Below are 22,848 nucleotides of genomic sequence, written 5' to 3'. Positions count from 1 at the left end.
GTAATTATTGGGTTCTGATTTGTCTCCACTTTTGTGGATAGGGGAGATGAGCCCCTGGTTCCAGACATCAGGGAAGCAGCCAGAAGTTAAAACCATGTTGAACAATTTAAGCACAGCATTTTGCAACTCAGGTGTGCTGTTTTTCAGCATTTCATTTCTGATGTTGTCTACACCACAAGCCTTTTTTGATTTAATAGATTTTAGCTTTTCATTTAGTTCTTGTTGGGTTATTGGGTAATCTAATGGATTTTGGTTGTTTTTAATGACTGATTCCAGGATGTTCAATTTTTCTTTAATTTCTAATTGGTTCTGGTTTAAGTCTTTTTGTGGGATGTTTTTGTATAGATTATCAAAGTAAGTTTTCCAAATTCCTACATCTTGTATGGCTAATTCTTGTGGCTTTGATGTGCTTAAATTGTTCCACATGTCCCAGAACTGATTTTGGTCAATTGCGTTTTCAATTTCATCAAGTGTCTTGTTGGTATAATTCAATTTCTTGCATTTCAGTGTTTGTTTATACTGTTTCAGAGTTTCAAAGTATTCATATCGTAGCTCTGGGTTGTTTTGCTGCTTATGTTTTTTGTTTGACATTTGTCTTAGGTGTTTTCTAATTGTTTTACATTCATTATCAAACCATTTGTCAGAAACATTTTGATTTTTGCTTCTGATGTTGCATTGCTTTGGTTTTCTCAAATTTGCTTTCGATGCTGCTTTTTGAAATATGCAGTTGATGTTTTGGGTAGCTGAATTGACACCATCTTTATTGTTTTGGTACTGTGAGTTATTGAAAAACTGTATAGAGTTCATCATTTCATTTGAGTTCAATGTTTCAATGAATGCCTCTGCACTGTTTGGAGCCCATCTGAACGATTGGTTTATGTTGTAAAGTTTATTGGGCTGTTTTTTTGAATGAATATTGCCGGTTAATTTCTTCAGAAACACGTTGATCTGACTGTGATCTGACAATGGTGTCTGTGGTCTGACAGTGAATGCACTAATGGAGGAGGGGTCAATGTCAGTGATGGCATAATCGACTACACTTGTCCCAAGAGCTGAGCAGTAAGTAAACTGACCTAAAGAGTCCCCTCTGATTCTACCATTAAGCATGTACAGGCCTAAGGCTCGACAGAGATGTACTAACTCTTTTCCATTTTTGTTCAGTATTTGGTCAGGACTGTTTCTATTATTTATAATAGGGCTACTGTACAAGGAGGGGTGTCCAAATATGTGGTGGTTACCTCCCGCATCAGTGTAGTCAGGCTCAGAACCTGTTCTTGCATTGAAATCTCCACAAAGAAGCACTTTACCCTGCGCCTGAAATGTAATGATATCTGTCTGGAGATTGTCAAAAAACTGATCATCATAATATGATGAATCTGAAGGAGGAGCATAAGCTGCACATATGTATACATCATTGTCACAATAGATTGTACCTTTGTTAAGTTTTAGCCAAATGTGAGTGGTACCTTTTTTCATTTCATTCAGTGCTAAGTCCTGCTTATGCCAAATGATGATTCCACCTGAGTCTCGGCCCCGTTTAACATTTTTATGTTTGATTGATGGTAGTAAACTTTCTCTATAGCCTGAGGGACACTGAGTATCTATGTCTCCACGACACCATGTTTCCAGTAGGATTATGATGTCCTGTCCCTTGATGTTTTTAATCAATTCTGGATTAGTTGTTTTATAACCAAAATGTGAAGAGTATAGGCCCTGGATATTCCAAGAGCTGATAGTTAATGATCTCATTTATAATAAGTGATATTCACTGGTTTGAGTAAAGTACATCGAAAAAAACAAAAAAAATAAAATACTATATATATATATATATATATATATATATATATATATATATATATATATATATATATACACACATATATATATATATACATATATATATATATATACATATACATATATATACATACATACACATACATATACATATACATGCACATACATATATATATATATATATATATATATATATATACATATATACATACACATACACATACATACACACATATACATACACATACATATACACACATACATACATACATACACACACACACACACACACACACACACACACACACACACACACACACACACACACACATACATACACACACACACATACATACATACATACATACATACATACATATATACATACACATATATATATATATATATATATATATATACATGCACATACACATATACACACATACATACATACATACATACACATACACGCGCACACACACACACACACACACACACACACACACCATTACATATAATAATTATTATAATACCGGTGTCAATACATTTAGGAATATTTTTAAACAAATTAATAAGAATGGAATAAGATTGCACTGTACTTATTTCATGTGCAATCTGCAACCCTGTGTGTTTGTGTGTGTGTGTGTGCGTGCGCGTGCCCGTGTGTGAATTAAAGGGACTGTCTAGCTCAGTAGTCTGCATATTAGTTGCAGTAGTTGGCGCACCTCTCCTATCTCTGATTGTTCTAGGGGTCTTCTGCCAGAGGTTACCTCAGCATATGTAGGCTGACGATCTAATTGATACATGGTGTGGACTGCATCATGTGGTCTACTTCCCTGAAGGGCAGTGTTCTGACCGACCCTGGAGTAGTGGTCAGAGCTGTGTTGTGATGGGCTGGGTCTAGTAGAGCTGTGTTGTGATGGGACAGGTCTAGTAGAGCTGTGTTGTGATGGGACAGGTCTAGTAGAGCTGTGTTGTGATGGGCCGGGTCTAGTAGAGCTGTGTTGTGATGGGCCGGGTCTAGTAGAGCTGTGTTGTGATGGGCCGGGTCTAGTAGAGCTGTGTTGTGATGGGCCGGGTCTAGTAGAGCTGTGTTGTGATGGGCCGGGTCTAGTAGAGCTGTGTTGTGAAGGGCCGGGTCTAGTAGAGCTTTGTTGTGATGGGCCAGGTCTAGTAGAGCTGTGTTGTGATGGGCCAGGTCTAGTAGAGCTGTGTTGGGATGGGCTGGGTCTAGTAGAGCTGTGTTGTGAAGGGCCGGGTCTAGTAGAGCTGTGTTGTGAAGGGCCGGGTCTAGTAGAGCTGTGTTGTGATGGGCCAGGTCTAGTAGAGCTGTGCTGTGTTGGGCCTGGTCTAGTAGAGCTGTGCTGTAATAAGTCATGTCTGGCTCTTTTCTCCTCGGGATGGTGGAGGTACTGTTGTTTCAGAAGGTGGGGCGGGGGACCTTTGTTGCTGGGGTGATGGGTGTGTGGGTCCCTGCCAAGTGTTGCATCTTTTAGGTCCTTGGCAAAGGTTCTGATACTGTCCTGATCAAGATGTATATTATCATATAAGTGTTGACATGTCAGAGTGGGGTGGTGAGCCGTTCTGACGTTGAGCAGTGAGGCACAGTCCACAGTGATCTGTTGATTTATTTTGTCGATCAACTTTTCTGGGAAGTCTTTTCTTGGTAGGAGGGTGGACACAACTATATTGGTTGTTGGGAACATAGCCTGTGCCCGTTCTGCCACTCTTCTCACTGCCCCAGATACATTTTCACCTTTGGCATGAAGGTCGTTTGTGCCAGTGTGGATGATGATGTTGTCAGGGGTGTCAATCCTGGTCTGACTGAGTAGCTGCATTGCACTCTCAGTTGTAGGACACCAGAACTTATACACCTGGTGTCTAGGGAATAATCTTTCCTGGACTAAGAACTTCCCATTTGAATCAATTAGAATTGCAGTTGTGGGTGATTGTCTGGGTGGAGCAGACTGGGAGGCTGGTATTCTGACCTGGGCTGGAGCAGACTGGGAGGCTGGTAGGTTAACCTGGGCTGGAGCAGACTGGGAGGCTGGTATTCTGACCTGGGCTGGAGCAGACTGGGAGGCTGGTAGGTTGACCTGGGCTGGAGCAGACTGGGAGGCTGGTAGGTTAACCTGGGCTGGAGCAGACTGGGAGGCTGGTAGGTTGACCTGGGCTGGAGCAGACTGGGAGGCTGGTAGGTTAACCTGGGCTGGAGCAGACTGGAAGGCTGGTATTCTGACCTGGGCTGGAGCAGACTGGGAGGCTGGTAGGTTGACCTGGGCTGGAGCAGACTGAGAGGCTGGTAGGTTGACCTGGGCTGGAGCAGACTGGTAGGCTTGTGCAGTGTCATCCGGCTGTGTAGTGGAGGCCATGCTGGTCTCAGGTTCTGCTTGTGTTGTACCAAGCTGGTGGACATGTTCTCTAGATGCAGAGGACACAATGACTCTCTGCCGGTTGAGGGTGTCAATGTACCTCTCTTTTTGTTCGAGCTCCTTTCTTGTTGTGCTCAGATGGTCTCTGAGGTCATCATTTGTCTGACTCAGCTTGTCCATTCTGCTTTCTAATTTAGCTATGGATGCTCTGCTCTCCTCCCTGAACTGTTTCATCTCTTCTTTGAGTTTCTGGACAGTGTCCTCCTCTTGAAGCTTGTTCTCTCTGAGTTCTATGACCTCTGCTTCGACTAGAGAGAGGGTGTTGTGGAAACGTTGCATAGCAGGTGTTCTTATTGAAATTGTCATGTCCTTGACTCTGTCTGCTGCAGGTGAGGTAGGTAAAGGGACGTTGAGGGCTTCCTGCTGGGTCACAGAGACCATTGGGGTCTGCTTTTCTCCATCTCCCTCCTTGACTTTTTCCTCATTTTCTGAGATGATGTCAGCGTCTTCTTTTAGGGTAGCAAACCTATTCTCAAAAGCCTGGAGGCTTGAATCATTGCCTTGTATCAATACAGTTCCATTATTATATAAGTTTACTGTTTGATATGTGTTGCTCTGGTCAGCTTCTTCAAAAATGCTGATCTGACATCCTTGGCTGATGCCCCTCTTTTTTGAGAAAGGGAAATGGTTGCAAATAACCTTTTTCCATATGTTCCCTCGATTGGTATTAAAAATTAAATTTGCTCTTGTTTTGTAACTGGTAAGATCTGCAAACAGGCATTCATGGTTCTGTCCCATCAACAAACTTTTCTTAGCTTTCTCTGTTTGGATGTCTGGTGGGTAAACAATTTCCATAGCAATGCTGGTGATGTTGGCTACAATGTTGCAATAGAAGTGCTGTTTCTTGTATAATGCTCTCTTGTTTCTCTCTTGTTTCTTCAGAGGACTGTTTCACTTTGTTATCCTTTTTTCTTTTCCTTTTTTCTTCTGTCCTTATTTTGTCTTCCTTTCTTCTGTTAACTAGATATTTTTTTGTTATTCTTTGTAAGCTAGCTAGCTTCTTCCAGGAGTCCTTAGCAACTGCTTAGCAACATGTAAACAATTCAGCTAACAATTCAGCTAGCTAAGATAACTGTATAATTTTATGAAAAATAGTTACTTTTTCAAAATCCTGTCTTTTTGGTTTGTTGCTTGTATTGTCTTCTATTGAGTCTTGCAGTTTTCTTTTGATTTTTTCGATGTACTTCACTCTAAAAAACCATTTAAATCTCAATATATACAGGAGCTCATTTTTCAGCAGCTGCTCAATTTGGAACTCCGGATCTCTCTCTCTCTCTCTCTCTCTCTCTCCAGAGTTATCAGTCTCTCTCTCTCTCTCTCTCCAGAGTTATCAGTCTCTCTCTCTCTCTCTCTCTCTCTCTCCAGAGTTATCAGTCTCTCTCTCTCTCTCTCTCTCTCCAGAGTTATCAGTCTCTCCCTCTCTCTCTCTCTCTCTCTCTCTCCAGAGTTATCAGTCTCTCTCTCTCTCTCTCTCTCTCTCTCTCTCCAGAGTTATCAGTCTCTCTCTCTCTCTCTCTCCAGAGTTATCAGTCTCTCTCTCTTTCTCCAGAGTTATGTCTCTCTCTCTCTCTCTCTCTCTCTCTCTCTCCAGAGTTATCAGTCTCTCTCTCTCTCTCTCCAGAGTTATCAGTCTCTCTCTCTCTCTCTCTCTCTCCAGAGTTATCAGTCTCTCTCTCTCTCTCTCTCTCTCTCTCCAGAGTTATCAGTCTCTCTCTCTCTCTCTCTCTCTCCAGAGTTATCAGTCTCTCTCTCTCTCTCTCCAGAGTTATGTCTCTCTCTCTCTCTCTCCAGAGTTATCAGTCTCTCTCTCTCTCTCTCTCTCTCTCTCCAGAGTTATCAGTCTCTCTCTCTCTCCAGAGTTATCAGTCTCTCTCTCTCTCTCTCTCCAGAGTTATCAGTCTCTCTCTCTCTCTCCAGAGTTATCAGTCTCTCTCGCTCTCTCTCTCTCCAGAGTTATCAGTCTCTCTCTCTCTCTCTCTCTCTCTCTCTCCAGAGTTATCAGTCTCTCTCTCTCTCTCTCTCTCCAGAGGTATCAGTCTCTCTCTCTCTCTCTCTCTCTCTCCAGAGTTATCAGTCTCTCTCTCTCTCTCTCTCTCTCCAGAGTTATCAGTCTCTCTCTCTCTCTCTCTCCAGAGTTATCAGTCTCTCTCTCTCTCTCTCCAGAGTTATCAGTCTCTCTCTCTCTCTCTCTCCAGAGTTATCAGTCTCTCTCTCTCTCTCTCTCCAGAGTTATCAGTCTCTCTCTCTCTCTCTCTCTCTCTCTCTCTCCCTCTCTCCAGAGTTATCAGTCTCTCTCTCTCTCTCTCTATCTCTCCAGAGTTATCAGTCTCTCTCTCTCTCTCTCTCTCTCCAGAGTTATCAGTCTCTCTCTCTCTCTCTCTCTCTCCAGAGTTATCAGTCTCTCTCTCTCTCTCTCTCTCTCTCCAGAGTTATCAGTCTCTCTCTCTCTCTCTCTCCAGAGTTATCAGTCTCTCTCTCTCTCTCTCTCCAGAGTTATGTCTCTCTCTCTCTCTCTCCAGAGTTATCAGTCTCTCTCTCTCTCTCTCTCTCCAGAGTTATCAGTCTCTCTCTCTCTCTCTCCAGAGTTATCAGTCTCTCTCTCTCTCTCTCTCCAGAGTTATCAGTCTCTCTCTCTCTCTCCAGAGTTATCAGTCTCTCTCTCTCTCTCTCTCTCCAGAGTTATCAGTCTCTCTCTCTCTCTCTCTCTCTCTCCAGAGTTATCAGTCTCTCTCTCTCTCTCTCTCTCTCCAGAGGTATCAGTCTCTCTCTCTCTCTCTCTCTCTCTCCAGAGGTATCAGTCTCTCTCTCTCTCTCTCCAGAGTTATCAGTCTCTCTCTCTCTCTCTCCAGAGTTATCAGTCTCTCTCTCTCTCTCTCTCTCTCTCCAGAGTTATCAGTCTCTCTCTCTCTCTCTCTCTCTCCAGAGTTATCAGTCTCTCTCTCTCTCTCTCTCTCCAGAGTTATCAGTCTCTCTCTCTCTCTCTCTCTCTCTCCAGAGTTATCAGTCTCTCTCTCTCTCTCTCTCTCTCTCTCCAGAGTTATCAGTCTCTCTCTCTCTCTCTCTCTCTCTCCAGAGTTATCAGTCTCTCTCTCTCTCTCTCTCTCTCTCCAGAGGTATCAGTCTCTCTCCAGTATCAGTGTATCTTCAGACTTACCCAGCATCGTTGTCCGTCCTCTTCAGTACTTTGGAGATGTGAGTAAGACTGTCTGAACTGAGAGAGAAACTAGAAGACTTCCTTAAAGGAGAATGGACCAAGATCTCCACTACAGGTGTGTTGAAAACAACAGAACATCAACTTTAGACCATTGAAAGTTCCCTACTAGTCATATACATGTGGAATATGGTCTGATGATAACATTCCCTCTCTCTGTCAATGTGTTTGTGTGTCTGTAGTGAATATAGTGGATGTTGTACTGCCTCCAGAGCCCAAGACCAGAGAACAGTTGTTACAATGTGAGTCTCTTTATTGTGAAGTAACTAACAGTCTCTTTTTACTGACACTCCTAACAATCCCTCTAGAAATATATAGCAATAGTAGATCTAATCAAAGACTGGGTATCTATCTGACTCCTCATATTTCTCTGATTTGATCTCTGCTGTGCTCTAATCAAAGACAGGGTAGATACAGTATCTGACTTAACTTATTGTTCTGACTCCCCTCATTGGTCTCTGCTCTTCTCCCAGATTCCTGTCAGCTCACACTGGACCCAAACACAGCAGGCACACGCCTCTCTCTGTCTGAAGGGAACAGAAAGGTGACCTATACAGACCAAGTCCAACCATATCCTGACCATCCAGACAGATTCACCAACTGGTGTCAGGTTCTGTGTAGAGAGGGTCTGTCTGGACGCTGTTACTGGGAGGTGGAGAGGACTGGTGATGTTATTGTTATAGCAGTCTCATATAAAGACATCAGCAGAACAGAGAGAGGTGGTAGATTTGGAAACAATAACAAGTCCTGGAGTTTACAGTGCTCTAGAGGTGGTTATTGTTTCAGACACAATAATGTTGTGACTAAAGTATCAGGCCCTCAGTCCTCCAGAGTAGGAGTGTACCTGGATCACAAGGCAGGTACTCTGTCCTTCTACAGTGTCTCTGACACAATGACCCTCCTCCACAGAGTCCAGACCACATTCACTCAGCCCCTCTATCCTGGGTTTTGGCTCTATGTAGGAGGTACTGCTGAGCTGTTTAAACTGTAGTAGGGTCCACATAGATACTAGTCATGCTGGTGTAGTCTATAGCTGAGCTGGTTAAACTGTAGTAGGGTCCACATAGATACTAGTCATGCTGGTGTAGTCTATAGCTGAGCTGGTTAAACTGTAGTAGGGTCCACATAGATACTAGTCATGCTGGTGTAGTCTATAGCTGAGCTGGTTAAACTGTAGTAGGGTCCACATAGATACTAGTCATGCTGGTGTAGTCTATAGCTGAGCTGGTTAAACTGTAGTAGGGTCCACATAGATACTAGTCATGCTGGTGTAGTCTATAGCTGAGCTGGTTAAACTGTAGTAGGGTCCACATAGATACTAGTCATGCTGGTGTAGTCTATAGCTGAGCTGGTTAAACTGTAGTAGGGTCCACATAGATACTAGTCATGCTGGTGTAGTCTATTGCTGAGCTGGTTAAACTGTAGTAGGGTCCACATAGATACTAGTCATGCTGGTGTAGTCTATAGCTGAGCTGGTTAAACTGTAGTAGGGTCCACATAGATACTAGTCATGCTGTTGTAGTCTATAGCTGAGCTGGTTAAACTGTAGTAGGGTCCACATAGATACTAGTCATGCTGGTGTAGTCTATAGCTGAGCTGGTTAAACTGTAGTAGGGTCCACATAGATACTAGTCATGCTGGTGTAGTCTATAGCTGAGCTGGTTAAACTGTAGTAGGGTCCACATAGATACTAGTCATGCTGGTGTAGTCTATAGCTGAGCTGGTTAAACTGTAGTAGGGTCCACATAGATACTAGTCATGCTGGTGAAGTCAATAGCTGAGCTGGTTAAACTGTAGTAGGGTCCACATAGATACTAGTCATGCTGGTGTAGTCTATAGCTGAGCTGGTTAAACTGTAGTAGGGTCCACATAGATACTAGTCATGCTGGTGAAGTCAATAGCTGAGCTGGTTAAACTGTAGTAGGGTCCACATAGATACTAGTCATGCTGGTGTAGTCTATAGCTGAGCTGGTTAAACTGTAGTAGGGTCCACATAGATACTAGTCATGCTGGTGTAGTCTATAGCTGAGCTGGTTAAACTGTAGTAGGGTCCACATAGATACTAGTCATGCTGGTGTAGTCTATAGCTGAGCTGGTTAAACTGTAGTAGGGTCCACATAGATACTAGTCATGCTGGTGTAGTCTATAGCTGAGCTGGTTAAACTGTAGTAGGGTCCACATAGATACTAGTCATGCTGGTGTAGTCTATAGCTGAGCTGGTTAAACTGTAGTAGGGTCCACATAGATACTAGTCATGCTGGTGTAGTCTATAGCTGAGCTGGTTAAACTGTAGTAGGGTCCACATAGATACTAGTCATGCTGGTGTAGTCTATAGCTGAGCTGGTTAAACTGTAGTAGGGTCCACATAGATACTAGTCATGCTGGTGTAGTCTATAGCTGAGCTGGTTAAACTGTAGTAGGGTCCACATAGATACTAGTCATGCTGGTGTAGTCTATAGCTGAGCTGGTTAAACTGTAGTAGGGTCCACATAGATACTAGTCATGCTGGTGTAGTCTATAGCTGAGCTGGTTAAACTGTAGTAGGGTCCACATAGATACTAGTCATGCTGGTGTAGTCTATAGCTGAGCTGGTTAAACTGTAGTAGGGTCCACATAGATACTAGTCATGCTGGTGTAGTCTATAGCTGAGCTGGTTAAACTGTAGTAGGGTCCACATAGATACTAGTCATGCTGGTGTAGTCTATAGCTGAGCTGGTTAAACTGTAGTAGGGTCCACATAGATACTAGTCATGCTGGTGTAGTCTATAGCTGAGCTGGTTAAACTGTAGTAGGGTCCACATAGATACTAGTCATGCTGGTGTAGTCTATAGCTGAGCTGGTTAAACTGTAGTAGGGTCCACATAGATACTAGTCATGCTGGTGTAGTCTATAGCTGAGCTGGTTAAACTGTAGTAGGGTCCACATAGATACTAGTCAAACTGTAAACTGATTTGTTATTAATTAAAATTCAATACAATGTTTTAATCTTGTACATTTCCATGAATCATGATGTCTGGTGTTGATGTATATTGGTTGTCATTCAGAACCATTGATATGTTTTCTCAGTTGGTTCTCTGTCTCTATGTAATTCTCCTCAGTATCATTGATCAGCTTGTTGGCTCGGTCCTAATTGATGTGTTCTCTGTCACCTGGAGCTGCATGGAAAATGGTCCAGGAACTAAAGGACAATTCAGGACTAGTCAGCCCACTACAAGCTGGTATCACTTACTTTCTACTAAACTATATGGTCTGGTTTCCCAGACACAGATGAATCCTAGTCCTGGACTAAACAGTATGTTCAATGTAGATGTCCAGGAAACCGGCCCTAAATGTGTCTTCTTTCATCCTCCCATACTGCTCAGTCCAGCAACATTAAACCTGTCCAGCAGGTGGTGCTGTTGACCAAACAATAAAACCAGCAGATATCTTGACTTGCCACTCAGTATATCAGTAATGTTCAGAATAGTACTTTAATATCATTGTAGATTGATGGTCTTTTTAATCCACTATCCAGAGTCAGGAACAGATGAAGTTAGGTCTGCTACTGTTCAGTGATTAAATATGATTTATGGTGATGGGAAATAATAAAAAACACTCAACTTCATCTAGTAATAGTTTTCCTTTGTTATTTATTCCAAGGTGTGTCTTTAACTTGTAAATGTATTGTGTGGAGGTGAGCTAGTGGTGTGGCTGATAGAATAGAATGAAAAGGGAGGAGGGGAGGAAGAGGGGAGGAGTGAAGGGCTGTTCAAGAAACCAGATGAGGAAGAGGAAGATGTTCAGGGGAATTACTGTCTCTATTCCAAATGGTTCCCTATTCCCTACGTAGTGCACTACGGTGCTTCTGACCAGGTCTAAAGTAGTGTTCTACGTAGGGAATAGGGTGTAGATTTATTACAATATCATGCTTTAGTGTTTGGCACAACAATATATTAGATCTCCACCCCCCCACTTCCTGTCTGTCATCCCCCAGTTCTGTTAAGACTTCCTCTCATTGAACTGGGTCTCATTCTAAATGGTCACTTTGTATTGATCGTCCATACTGGTCTTTACTATGGTTCTACATACAGTATCTGTATTGATAGTCCATACTGGTCTTTACTATGGTTCTACATACAGTACCTGTATTGATAGTCCATACTGGTCTATACTATGGTTCTACATACAGTATCTGTATTGATAGTCCATACTGGTCTTTACTATGGTTCTACATACAGTATCTGTATTGATAGTCCATACTGGTCTTTACTATGGTTCTACATACAGTACCTGTATTGATAGTCCATACTGGTCTTTACTATGGTTCTACTACAGTATCTGTATTGATAGTCCATACTGGTCTTTACTATGGTTCTACATACAGTACCTGTATTGATAGTCCATACTGGTCTTTACTATGGTTCTACATACAGTATCTGTATTGATAGTCCATACTGGTCTTTACTATGGTTCTACATACAGTACCTGTATTGATAGTCCATACTGGTCTTTACTATGGTTCTACTACAGTATCTGTATTGATAGTCCATACTGGTCTTTACTATGGTTCTACATACAGTACCTGTATTGATAGTCCATACTGGTCTTTACTATGGTTCTACATACAGTACCTGTATTGATAGTCCATACTGGTCTTTACTATGGTTCTACATACAGTATCTGTATTGATAGTCCATACTGGTCTTTACTATGGTTCTACTACAGTATCTGTATTGATAGTCCATACTGGTCTTTACTATGGTTCTACATACAGTATCTGTATTGATAGTCCATACTGGTCTTTACTATGGTTCTACATACAGTATCTGTATTGATAGTCCATACTGGTCTTTACTATGGTTCTACATACAGTATCTGTATTGATAGTCCATACTGGTCTTTACTATGGTTCTACATACAGTATCTGTATTGATAGTCCATACTGGTCTTTACTATGGTTCTACATACAGTACCTGTATTGATAGTCCATACTGGTCTTTACTATGGTTCTACATACAGTATCTGTATTGATAGTCCATACTGGTCTTTACTATGGTTCTACATACAGTATCTGTATTGATAGTCCATACTGGTCTTTACTATGGTTCTACATACAGTACCTGTATTGATAGTCCATACTGGTCTTTACTATGGTTCTACATACAGTATCTGTATTGATAGTCCATACTGGTCTTTACTATGGTTCTACATACAGTACCTGTATTGATAGTCCATACTGGTCTTTACTATGGTTCTACATACAGTATCTGTATTGATAGTCCATACTGGTCTTTACTATGGTTCTATATACAGTATCTGTATTGATAGTCCATACTGGTCTTTACTATGGTTCTACATACAGTATCTGTATTGATAGTCCATACTGGTCTTTACTATGGTTCTACATACAGTATCTGTATTGATAGTCCATACTGGTCTTTACTATGGTTCTATATACAGTATCTGTATTGATAGTCCATACTGGTCTTTACTATGGTTCTACATACAGTATCTGTATTGATAGTCCATACTGGTCTTTACTATGGTTCTACATACAGTATCTGTATTGATAGTCCATACTGGTCTTTACTATGGTTCTACATACAGTCCATATTCCTTCATCTCCACAACTTTATCTGATTCTCTCCCACTTCCCTTCATGGATTTAAAGGAAATTACTGGTTTATGTAAACTCCCTCTACCCCATGTCAACACCAATCCAATGCTTTTACATTTGTGAGGAGTAGAGAAGGAATGTTCCACTTCAGGAGGAAGGAGAGATTATTGGGACTCCCCCCTGGGAGTGATGATAGAGGGATGTGAAAGAGGAGAGAGGTAATGGTTGTACTCCCCCATGGAGTGATGATAGAGGGATGTGAAAGAGGAGAGAGGTAACGGTTGTACTCCCCCATGGAGTGATGATAGAGGGATGTGAAAGAGGAGAGAGGTAATGGTTGTACTCCCCCATGGAGTGATGATAGAGGGATGTGAAAGAGGAGAGAGGTAATGGTTGTACTCCCCCATGGAGTGATGATAGAGGGATGTGAAAGAGGAGAGAGGTCATGGTTGGACTGGACTTATTTATTCCCTCATTACTGACTTATTCTGTTTCAATAACATAATTACAAAACACAAGCTAATTACATTCAATGAATTATTATTGTATTAAAGTAAATCTGTATTAAAATTCACCATAAAATGTACAGTTCATTACATAGCTTAACATGAGTAATGCTCCCTCCCTCCTATAAGAGTCATTGACGTGTTGGATGAGATGGGACCTGGGGATATTTGTTGGATCCGTCACAGCAAGGGGCAGTAAATCCCTATGGACCTGAAAGGGACTGCAGTGTGTTCCAGTCTCCAGCAGGGGGCAGTAAATCCCTATGGACCTGAACGGGACTGCAGTGTGCTCCAGTCTCCAGCAGGGGGCAGTAAAACCCTATGGACCTGAAAGGGACTGCAGTGTGTTCCAGTCTCCAGCAGGGGGCAGTAAAACCATATGGACCTGAAAGGGACTGCAGTGTGCTCCAGTCTCCAGCAGGGGGCAGTAAAACCATATGGACCTGAAAGGGACTGCAGTGTGCTCCAGTCTCCAGCAGGGGGCAGTAAAACCATATGGACATGAAAGGGACTGCAGTGTGTTCCAGTCTCCAGCAGGGGACAGTAAAACCATATGGACCTGAAAGGGACTGCAGTGTGCTCCAGTCTCCAGCAGGGGGCAGTAAAACCCTATGTACCTGAAAGGGACTGCAGTGTGCTCCAGTCTCCAGCAGGGGGCAGTAAAACCCTATGGACCTGGAAGGGACTGCAGTGTGCTCCAGTCTCCAACTGGACATGATTCATAACGTGATTCAAAAACATGTTAAATCAAAAATAAACTAATTTGAATAAACTAAACATGATAATTGTAAATCCACTGTCCTTACTCTCATCATTAAATGTATTAATTATAAACCAAACATAATTGTAAATCCACTGTCTTTACTCTCATCATTAAATGTATTAATTATAAACCAAACATGATAATTGTAAATCCACTGTCTTTACTCTCATCACGTATGTTTTATTCAGTCCTATTCTCCATAACCACCACAATGTTCAGGAACTAACTGAAAACATGTCCACCTCATTTTAGGTTTAGTAACCCCTTTGCTAATTCCTCGTTACCCCTCCACCCCTTTCCTACATTCTAGAAATCTATTTCAGAGTAAAACCCACATCAAACGTAAATCTATTTCAGAATAAAACCACATCAAATGTAAATCTATATCAGAGTAAAATCACATCTAATTTAAATCAATTTCGGAATCAAACCACATACAACATCTCATGAGATCAAAAAATAACCTAAGGCTTTCTGAGTTAACAAGGAGTGTTTGGCCATATAATTTAAATGTTTTCCCTTTAGAATCCCTTCCCCTGGCATTTCACCTAGATTCTTCATCCCAAAATAAGTTTTCCTGTGATCCCTGGCCTCTACTAAAACGTTGGGTAAGAAGTGATATCATGCAACATCCTTGACATAGAATCTGTAACCTCTATGAACCACTATCAATCGAACCGAGGCGATACACCGATATGTGACATTTCCTCTCCTGCTGCTCTCAAAATTATTTTTTGTTGCTCTTTTGAAAAAGATGCAAACGCATGTATAGCAGCATTTCCTTAGAATGCAGCAGGTTCCAGTCCCACTTTACACTCCCTTCTCCAATAACCAAATAGCCCCACCCCTAAAACAGGACTCTGTCTCCCTACGCTGTGGTGTTTTTACACTACATTTCTGTGGTTTACCTTGGCCATTGAAACTATAGTTAGTGACTATAGTTAGTTATATTCCACTCTCAAAACATCTTGCTATATTTTATCCACAACCCCCACAATTGTCGTTGTCACGTTCTGACCTTAGTTCTTTTGTTATGTCTTTGTTTTACTATGGCCAGAGCGTGAGTTGGGTGGGTTGTCTGTGTTTGTTTTTCGATGAGTTGGTATTTCTGTGTTTGGCCTGGTATGGTTCTCAATCAGAGGCAGCTGTCAATCGTTGTCCCAGGCAGCCTGTTTTCACCTATTAACCCCTCACACGTATGTGAAGTGGGCGGAGTTATATTCCACTCTCAAAACATCTTGCACTATTTTATCCACAGCCACCACAATTGTCGTTTTGATCATAGGTTTCAAACCTGCCATCAAAGCCGAAATACAAATTATATCAATGTCCTCACATACCCAGTATTTTTGTAGCTAAGTACATCTATTAATTATATCAATGTCCTCACATACCCAGTCTTTTTGTAGCTAAGTACATCTATTAATTATATCAATGTCCTCACATACCCAGTCTTTTTGTAGCTAAGTACATCTATTAATTATATCAATGTCCTCACATACCCAGTCTCTTTGCAGCTAAGTACATCTATTAATTATATCAATGTCTTCACATACCCAGTCTTTTTGTAGCTAAGTACATCTATTAATTCCCCATATTCCAGAAGAATTGGTAGAAAGCTCTCGCGCTTCTTTCAGCGACTCCATGGCTTTATTAAAATCCTCCATCTTACAGGGAGAAACGGGGTCGTTATTATTCCCAAACCTTTCCCTTCTTTAAATAATACACACCTTCTATTAACTATTTTCCAAGGCAGGGCTACCCACTTCCCCGGATAATAATTCATTGGTCACAACACTTAATACCTTGTATTAGAAACTAAACTATAAAGTTTGCAAATGTATTACTGGAGAATATGGATGACTTAATGTCTTATTCCAGTATTGCACCTTAAATATCACTATTATTAATAACCCATGTTACCAAATCATTCACACTTGTCTTCCTATTTCCACATAATCTTTCATAACAGTTCAACTTTTCTGGGTTCCTTCCTGCACATTGCTCAGTCTCCCCTGTCCTTTCCAGGTCCTTTTCTTTTACCTGAGAGGCCACAGAGGGAGTCTCCTTCTCATCTTCCACCTTTGTTTCTCTCTTTATTTCCACCACTCTGGACACCAGGAGGTTTTACCCACTGGTGCATGGTGGCGGTTTTACCCACTGGTGTATGGTGGAGGTTTTACCCACTGGTGTATGGTGGGGGTTTTACCCACTGGTGCATGGTGGGGGTTTTACCTACTGGTGTACGGTGGAGGTTTTACCCACTGGTGTATGGTGGAGGTTTTACCCACTGGTGTATGGTGGGGGTTTTACCCACTGGTGTATGGTGGGGGTTTTACCCACAGGTGCATGGTGGAGGTTTTACCCACTGGTGCATGGTGGAGGTTTTACCCACTGGTGTATGGTGGAGGTTTTACCCACTGGTGTATGGTGGAGGTTTTACCCACTGGTGCATGGTGGGGGTTTTACCCACTGGTGCATGGTGGAGGTTTTACCCACTGGTGTATGGTGGGGGTTTTACCCACTGGTGTATTGTGGAGGTTTTACCCACTGGTGTATGGTGGGGGTTTTACCCACTGGTGTATGGTGGGGGTTTTACCCACTGGTGTATGGTGGAGGTTTTACCCACTGGTGTATGGTGGGGGTTTTACCCACTGGTGTATTGTGGAGGTTTTACCCACTGGTGTATGGTGGGGGTTTTACCCACTGGTGTATGGTGGGGGTTTTACCCACTGGTGTATGGTGGAGGTTTTACCCACTGGTGTATGGTGGAGGTTTTACCCACTGGTGTATGGTGGGGGTTTTACCCACTGGTGTATGGTGGAGGTTTTACCCACTGGTGTATTGTGGAGGTTTTACCCACTGGTGTATGGTGGGGGTTTTACCCACTGGTGTATGGTGGGGGTTTTACCCACTGGTGCATGGTGGAGGTTTTACCCACTGGTGTATGGTGGAGGTTTTACCCGCTGGTGTATGGTGGGGGTTTTACCCACTGGTGTATGGTGGGGGTTTTACCCACTGGTGTACATTTTACCCACTGTGTTACATAGGGGACGCCTGGCGCCCAGAATTTATTCTGCTGTTTTACTCATTTTTGCAGCCTGTATTTGTGGTCTTCCTACCATCAGTCTCAGTTGTATTCCTTTTCCTGTGTTAGGTCTGCTAGTTACTAGTATTGTCTATAATATTAGTCTACTGACAGGTTATATTTTTATTATTGCTGCTCTTTCATTTATTAACTTCCTTATTTGTTCTAACGTTACTGATATTCTTATTTCCGGGTTTATTTGTCTGTTTATTCCTTTAACGTCCTGAGATATTCCTATTTATTTTGCTCCCTAGTTTCGTTTTATTGTGCTCTTCACTTTATTAAAACCTCTCTGTTTCTCTTGTTGTTAGATTTCTCCCTCCTGGTCCAGGGCCAAACCTTCCTAACAGTCTGTTAAGTCCTGGATGTCTTGACCCCACGCTGTTCCCTCCTATTGATATCCACATTACTTTTCTTTCTCTGATTATTGCACTATTGGTTATTGGTTATTACCCCTGTTTCTAGGTTTTGATAATTGTTGAGTATCTGCTTACTTCAAATGTTATTACTTGTATGTTTCTCTGTACTGTATATTCTTCTACCTTGCAGCACAGTATGTAATGTTTAATGGTCTTACTGGTCAATCGCTGATATCGTCATGACATTTATTAACATTTTATTGTGTAATGTTCATGTATTTTTAATTTATCCTGTTCAAACTTCTAGTATTATATTAGTTCAATGGTTATTTATGTACCATTCACACTTGCCTCCTTCAGTGTGGGACTGGGTGCGTCCTCCCTACCAGGTCACAGTCAAGTGATGGTCCGGGAGAAGTAGTGTGGGACTGGGTGCGTCCTCCCTGCCAGGTCACAGTCAAGTGTCGGTCCGGGAGAAGTAGTGTGGGACTGGGTGCGTCCTCTCTACCAGGTCACAGTCAAGTGACGGTCCGGGAGAAGTAGTGTGGGACTGGGTGCGTCCTCCCTGCCAGGTCACAGTTAAGTGACGGTCCGGGAGAAGTAGTGTGGGACTGGGTGCATCCTCCCTGCCAGGTCACAGTTAAGTGTCGGTCCGGGAGAAGTAGTGTGGGACTGGGTGCGTCCTCCCTGCCAGGTCACAGTCAAGTGTCGGTCCGGGAGAAGTAGTGTGGGACTGGGTGCGTCCTCTCTACCAGGTCACAGTCAAGTGACGGTCCGGGAGAAGTAGTGTGGGACTGGGTGCGTCCTCCCTGCCAGGTCACAGTTAAGTGACGGTCCGGGAGAAGTAGTGTGGGACTGGGTGCATCCTCCCTGCCAGGTCACAGTTAAGTGTCGGTCCGGGAGAAGTAGTGTGGGACTGGGTGCGTCCTCCCTGCCAGGTCACAGTCAAGTGTCGGTCCGGGAGAAGTAGTGTGGGACTGGGTGCGTCCTCCCTACCAGGTCACAGTCAAGTGACGGTCCGGGAGAAGTAGTGTGGGACTGGGTGCGTCCTCCCTACCAGGTCACAGTCAAGTGACGGTCCGGGAGAAGTAGTGTGGGACTGGGTGCGTCCTCCCTACCAGGTCACAGTCAAGTGTCGGTCCGGGAGAAGTAGTGTGGGACTGGGTGCGTCCTCCCTACCAGGTCACAGTCAAGTGTCGGTCCGGGAGAAGTAGTGTGGGACTGGGTGCGTCCTCCCTACCAGGTCACAGTCAAGTGACGGTCTGGGAGAACTGTGCAACCCCTTCAGCACCAACAGCAGAGAACTTTTACACTCACCTTTACACACCTCTTACGCTTTCCTAAACCACCTGCAAATTCAGCCTTTTTCTGATTCACTTCCTCGTCACAGAGAAAAGCGGTATTAAACGGGGTTTTACCTGTCTGAGTAGTAACCACAGGGTTTTACCTGTCTGAGTAGTAACCACAGGGTTTTACCTGTCTGAGTAGTAACCACAGGGTTTTACCTGTCTGAGTAGTAACCACAGGGTTTTACCTGTCTGAGTAGTAACCACAGGGTTTTACCTGTCTGAGTAGTAACCACAGGGTTTTACCTGTCTGAGTAGTAACCACAGGGTTTTACCTGTCTGAGTAGTAACCACAGGGTTTTACCTGTCTGAGAAGTAACCACAGGGTTTTACCTGTCTGAGTAGTAACCACAGGGTTTTACCTGTCTGAGTAGTAACCACGGGGTTTTCCCTGTCTGAGCAGTAACCACAGGGTTTTACCTGTCTGAGTAGTCCTTTACTGATTCACTTCCTCAACACAGCCAAGCGGTAACAACAGGATCTTTGCCTATCTGAGTAGTCCTTTACTGATTCACTTCCTCAACACAGCCAAGCGGTAACCACAGGGTTTTACCTGTCTGAGTAGTCCCTAATTGATTCACTTCATCTTCACAATAGGCGGTCAACATAGGTATTTTTGTCTGTCTGAGTAGTCCCCTATCGATACACTTCCTAGACATTATAGGACAGTAACCACAGGTCTATTTGCCTGTCTGATCAGTCCCCTATCGATACACTTCCTAGACATTATAGGACAGTAACCATAGGTCTTTTTGTCTGTCTGAGTAGTCCCCTATCGATACACTTCCTAGACATTATAGGACAGTAACCATAGGTCTTTTTGTCTGTCTGAGTAGTCCCCTATCGATACACTTCCTAGACACTATAGGACAGTAACCACAGGATATTTCAGTCCCCTATCGATACATGTCCTAGACACTATAGGACAGTAACCACAGGATATTTCAGTCCCCTATCGATACATGTCCTAGACACTATAGGACAGTAACCACAGGATATTTCAGTCCCCTATCGATACATGTCCTAGACACTATAGGACAGTAACCACAGGTCTTTAATTTAATTCTATTCCACCATGCAGATGGACAGTTGCCACTCCAAACTGGATGGAACAGAACAGTCAACAGGACAGATGAATGAGATGGAATAAATGCCCCAGATGAATTGAATGACTCACCTGACTCACCTGACTCAGACTGATTCTATAAGATGAAAGAACTCAAACAGTTCTAATCAAACAAGTCTGAACAAACTGAATCAGACAACACAATCCTAACTCAAACAGACTGAACAAACAAGTCTGGCCAAACTGAATCAGACAACACAATCCTAACTCAAACAGACTGAACAAACAAGTCTGGCCAAACTGAATCAGACAACACAATCCTAACTCAAACAGACTGAACAAACAAGTCTGGCCAAACTGAATCAGACAACATAATCCTAACTCAAACAGACTGAACAAACAAGTCTGGCCAAACTGAATCAGACAACACAATCCTAACTCAAACAGACTGAACAAACTGAATCAATCCAAATCTAAGTTCTTTACTCTAGGCGGGGTTCCCCTCCCCTCTAGTTCCTTGGATCAATTATATTGGTGCCGCACCTATACATTATTTCCAGGAAATAATAAGTACAGATTACTATAGGAAATTATAGTATTATACCAATAAGTACAGATAACTATAGTTCATGATAGAATTATACCATTAAGTAAACTCATTTCTAGAATTACACATAGTGTCTTTGCTTATTCCCTTTAGTGATATTCAGTCTTTTAACAAGAAACACATTCTGTTAACAGAAAACACCCTCACTATCAATTGCTGCAAAGAAACCACTACTAAAGGACATCAATAAGAAGAGGAGACTAACCCAACCCATCTATAATGTTAAAGTAGAAACCACTACTAAAGGACATCAATAAGAAGAAGAGACTAACCCAACCCATCTATAATGTTAAAGTAGAAACCACTACTAAAGGACATCAATAAGAAGAAGAGACCTGCTTGGGTCAAGAAACACGAGCAATGGACATTAGACCGGTGGAAATCTGTCCTTTGGTTTGATGAGTCCAAATGTAAGACTTCTGGTTCCAACCGCCGTGTCTTTGTGAGAAGCAGAGTAGGTGAACAGATGATCTCAGCATGTGTATTTTCCACCGTGAAGCACGGAGGAGGAGGTGTGATGGTGCTTTGCTGGAGACACTGTCAGGAATGTATTTAGAATTCAAGGCACACTTAACCAGCATGGCTACCACAGCATTCTGCAGTGATACGACATCCCATCTGGTTTGTGCTTAGTGGGACTATCATTTGTTTTTCAGCAGGACAATGACCCAACACCCCTCCAGGCTGTGTAAGGGCTATTTGACCAAGAAGTTGAGTGATGTAGTGCTGCATCAGATGACCTGGCCTCCACTTAATTTGTTGAACACGTTGTTGGTTACTACATGATTCCATATGTGTTATTTTATAGTTTTGATGTCTTCACTATTATTCTACAATGTTGAAAATAGTAAAAATAAAGAAAAACCCTTGAATGAGTTGGTGTGTCCAAACTTTTGACTGGTACTGTATGTTAAGGGGATGGTTCACCCCAATAGAAAGGTTCAAACCTCTAAATACCATCTTATTAGATGGATCCATTTCCCCCCATTAGTTTGGGATTCAGACCTGCAGTCATCTTGATTTCAGACCACTTTGGAGAAGTGATCCACAGGCAGTAAATCTAATATGGAATAAATGGAACCTGGATCCATTTAATTTTATTAACATGGTTTATGTGTTATAGCAGTAATGGGGTTAAACTGATATTAAAATGACAACTCCATAGGTGGTACCAGGTCAGGGGAGATCATCTCTGCTCCCAGCATCCCTGGGACAGTACTGATCAACATAGCTGACCTGATGCAGAGGTGGACCAGTGATGTTTTCCTCTCAGTGGTGAGACTTGCCCTTCCATTTGACACACCTTCACCTGATGAGATCATACAAGACGTTACAGGTTTATTGCATGTGGAAACAGACCTGCGTTAAAATAATGTTGAAGATTTAATTAGCAGTGTTTGATTGAGTTTGTTGTAATGGAACCAATGGAAAAGTCCTAAAAGTACAAACAAACCCCGCCCACCTGGAGGACAAAGGAAATGCTCAAAGTGTTGGAAAGATTTCAAATAGTATTTGAATCCAGGGTGTTATTCGTTAGAGAACACTGTAGCAAAACATTTAGCAACAGAATTATTTTAGTTCAGTTAGTCCCTTCGTGTTTCAGTTCATATTCTTCAGTTTGGTGCCTCGTGGATATGATTCATGTCTCCGTGGAAACATCAATGTAAAGTCACCTATGATTTTTACTCCTCACTTCCCCTACAGGTCCATAGGGGTTTACTTCCCCCTGCTGGAGACTGGAGCACACTGCAGTCCCTTTCAGGTCCATAGGGTTTTACTGCCCCCTGCTGGAGACTGGAGCACACTGCAGTCCCTTTCAGGTCCATAGGGTTTTACTGCCCCCTGCTGGAGACTGGAGCACACTGCAGCCCCTTTCAGGTCCATAGGGTTTTACTGCAGCAAAACATTTGCACACTGCAGTCCCTGGCTTTCTTTGTGCAGCTTGATGATGAGGTCCTCATCAATACAGGTACTGTATGTAGAACCATTGTAAAGACCAGTATGGACTATCAATACAGATACTGTATGTAGAACCATAGTAAAGACCAGTATGGACTATCAATACAGGTACTGTATG

The 22,848-nt window shown here is 42.6% G+C and overlaps 2 protein-coding genes across 2 annotated transcripts in view; one reads left to right on the top strand and one right to left on the bottom strand.

The window, feature by feature from the left end:
• LOC118947091 (E3 ubiquitin/ISG15 ligase TRIM25-like) overlaps nucleotides 1-22,848 on the bottom strand; it is a 91,879-nt gene that overhangs the window by 55,922 nt on the left and 13,109 nt on the right. The window lies entirely within an intron of this gene.
• On the top strand, nucleotides 7,435-11,044 carry LOC149983670 (tripartite motif-containing protein 16-like protein; the record flags this gene model as incomplete). The annotated part of the gene is made up of 3 exons (XM_090233381.1): nucleotides 7,435-7,498; nucleotides 7,623-7,682; nucleotides 7,914-11,044. Coding segments are annotated over 3 exons (642 nt in total), but the record flags the coding sequence as incomplete, so codon positions are not given.

Source organism: Oncorhynchus mykiss, chromosome 4 (genome assembly GCF_057628025.1).
Source record: "Oncorhynchus mykiss isolate SJ-2025 chromosome 4, ASM5762802v1, whole genome shotgun sequence".
NCBI classification, from domain to species: Eukaryota; Metazoa; Chordata; class Actinopteri; order Salmoniformes; family Salmonidae; genus Oncorhynchus; species Oncorhynchus mykiss.
This window is presented reverse-complemented; position numbering and strand designations above follow the sequence as displayed.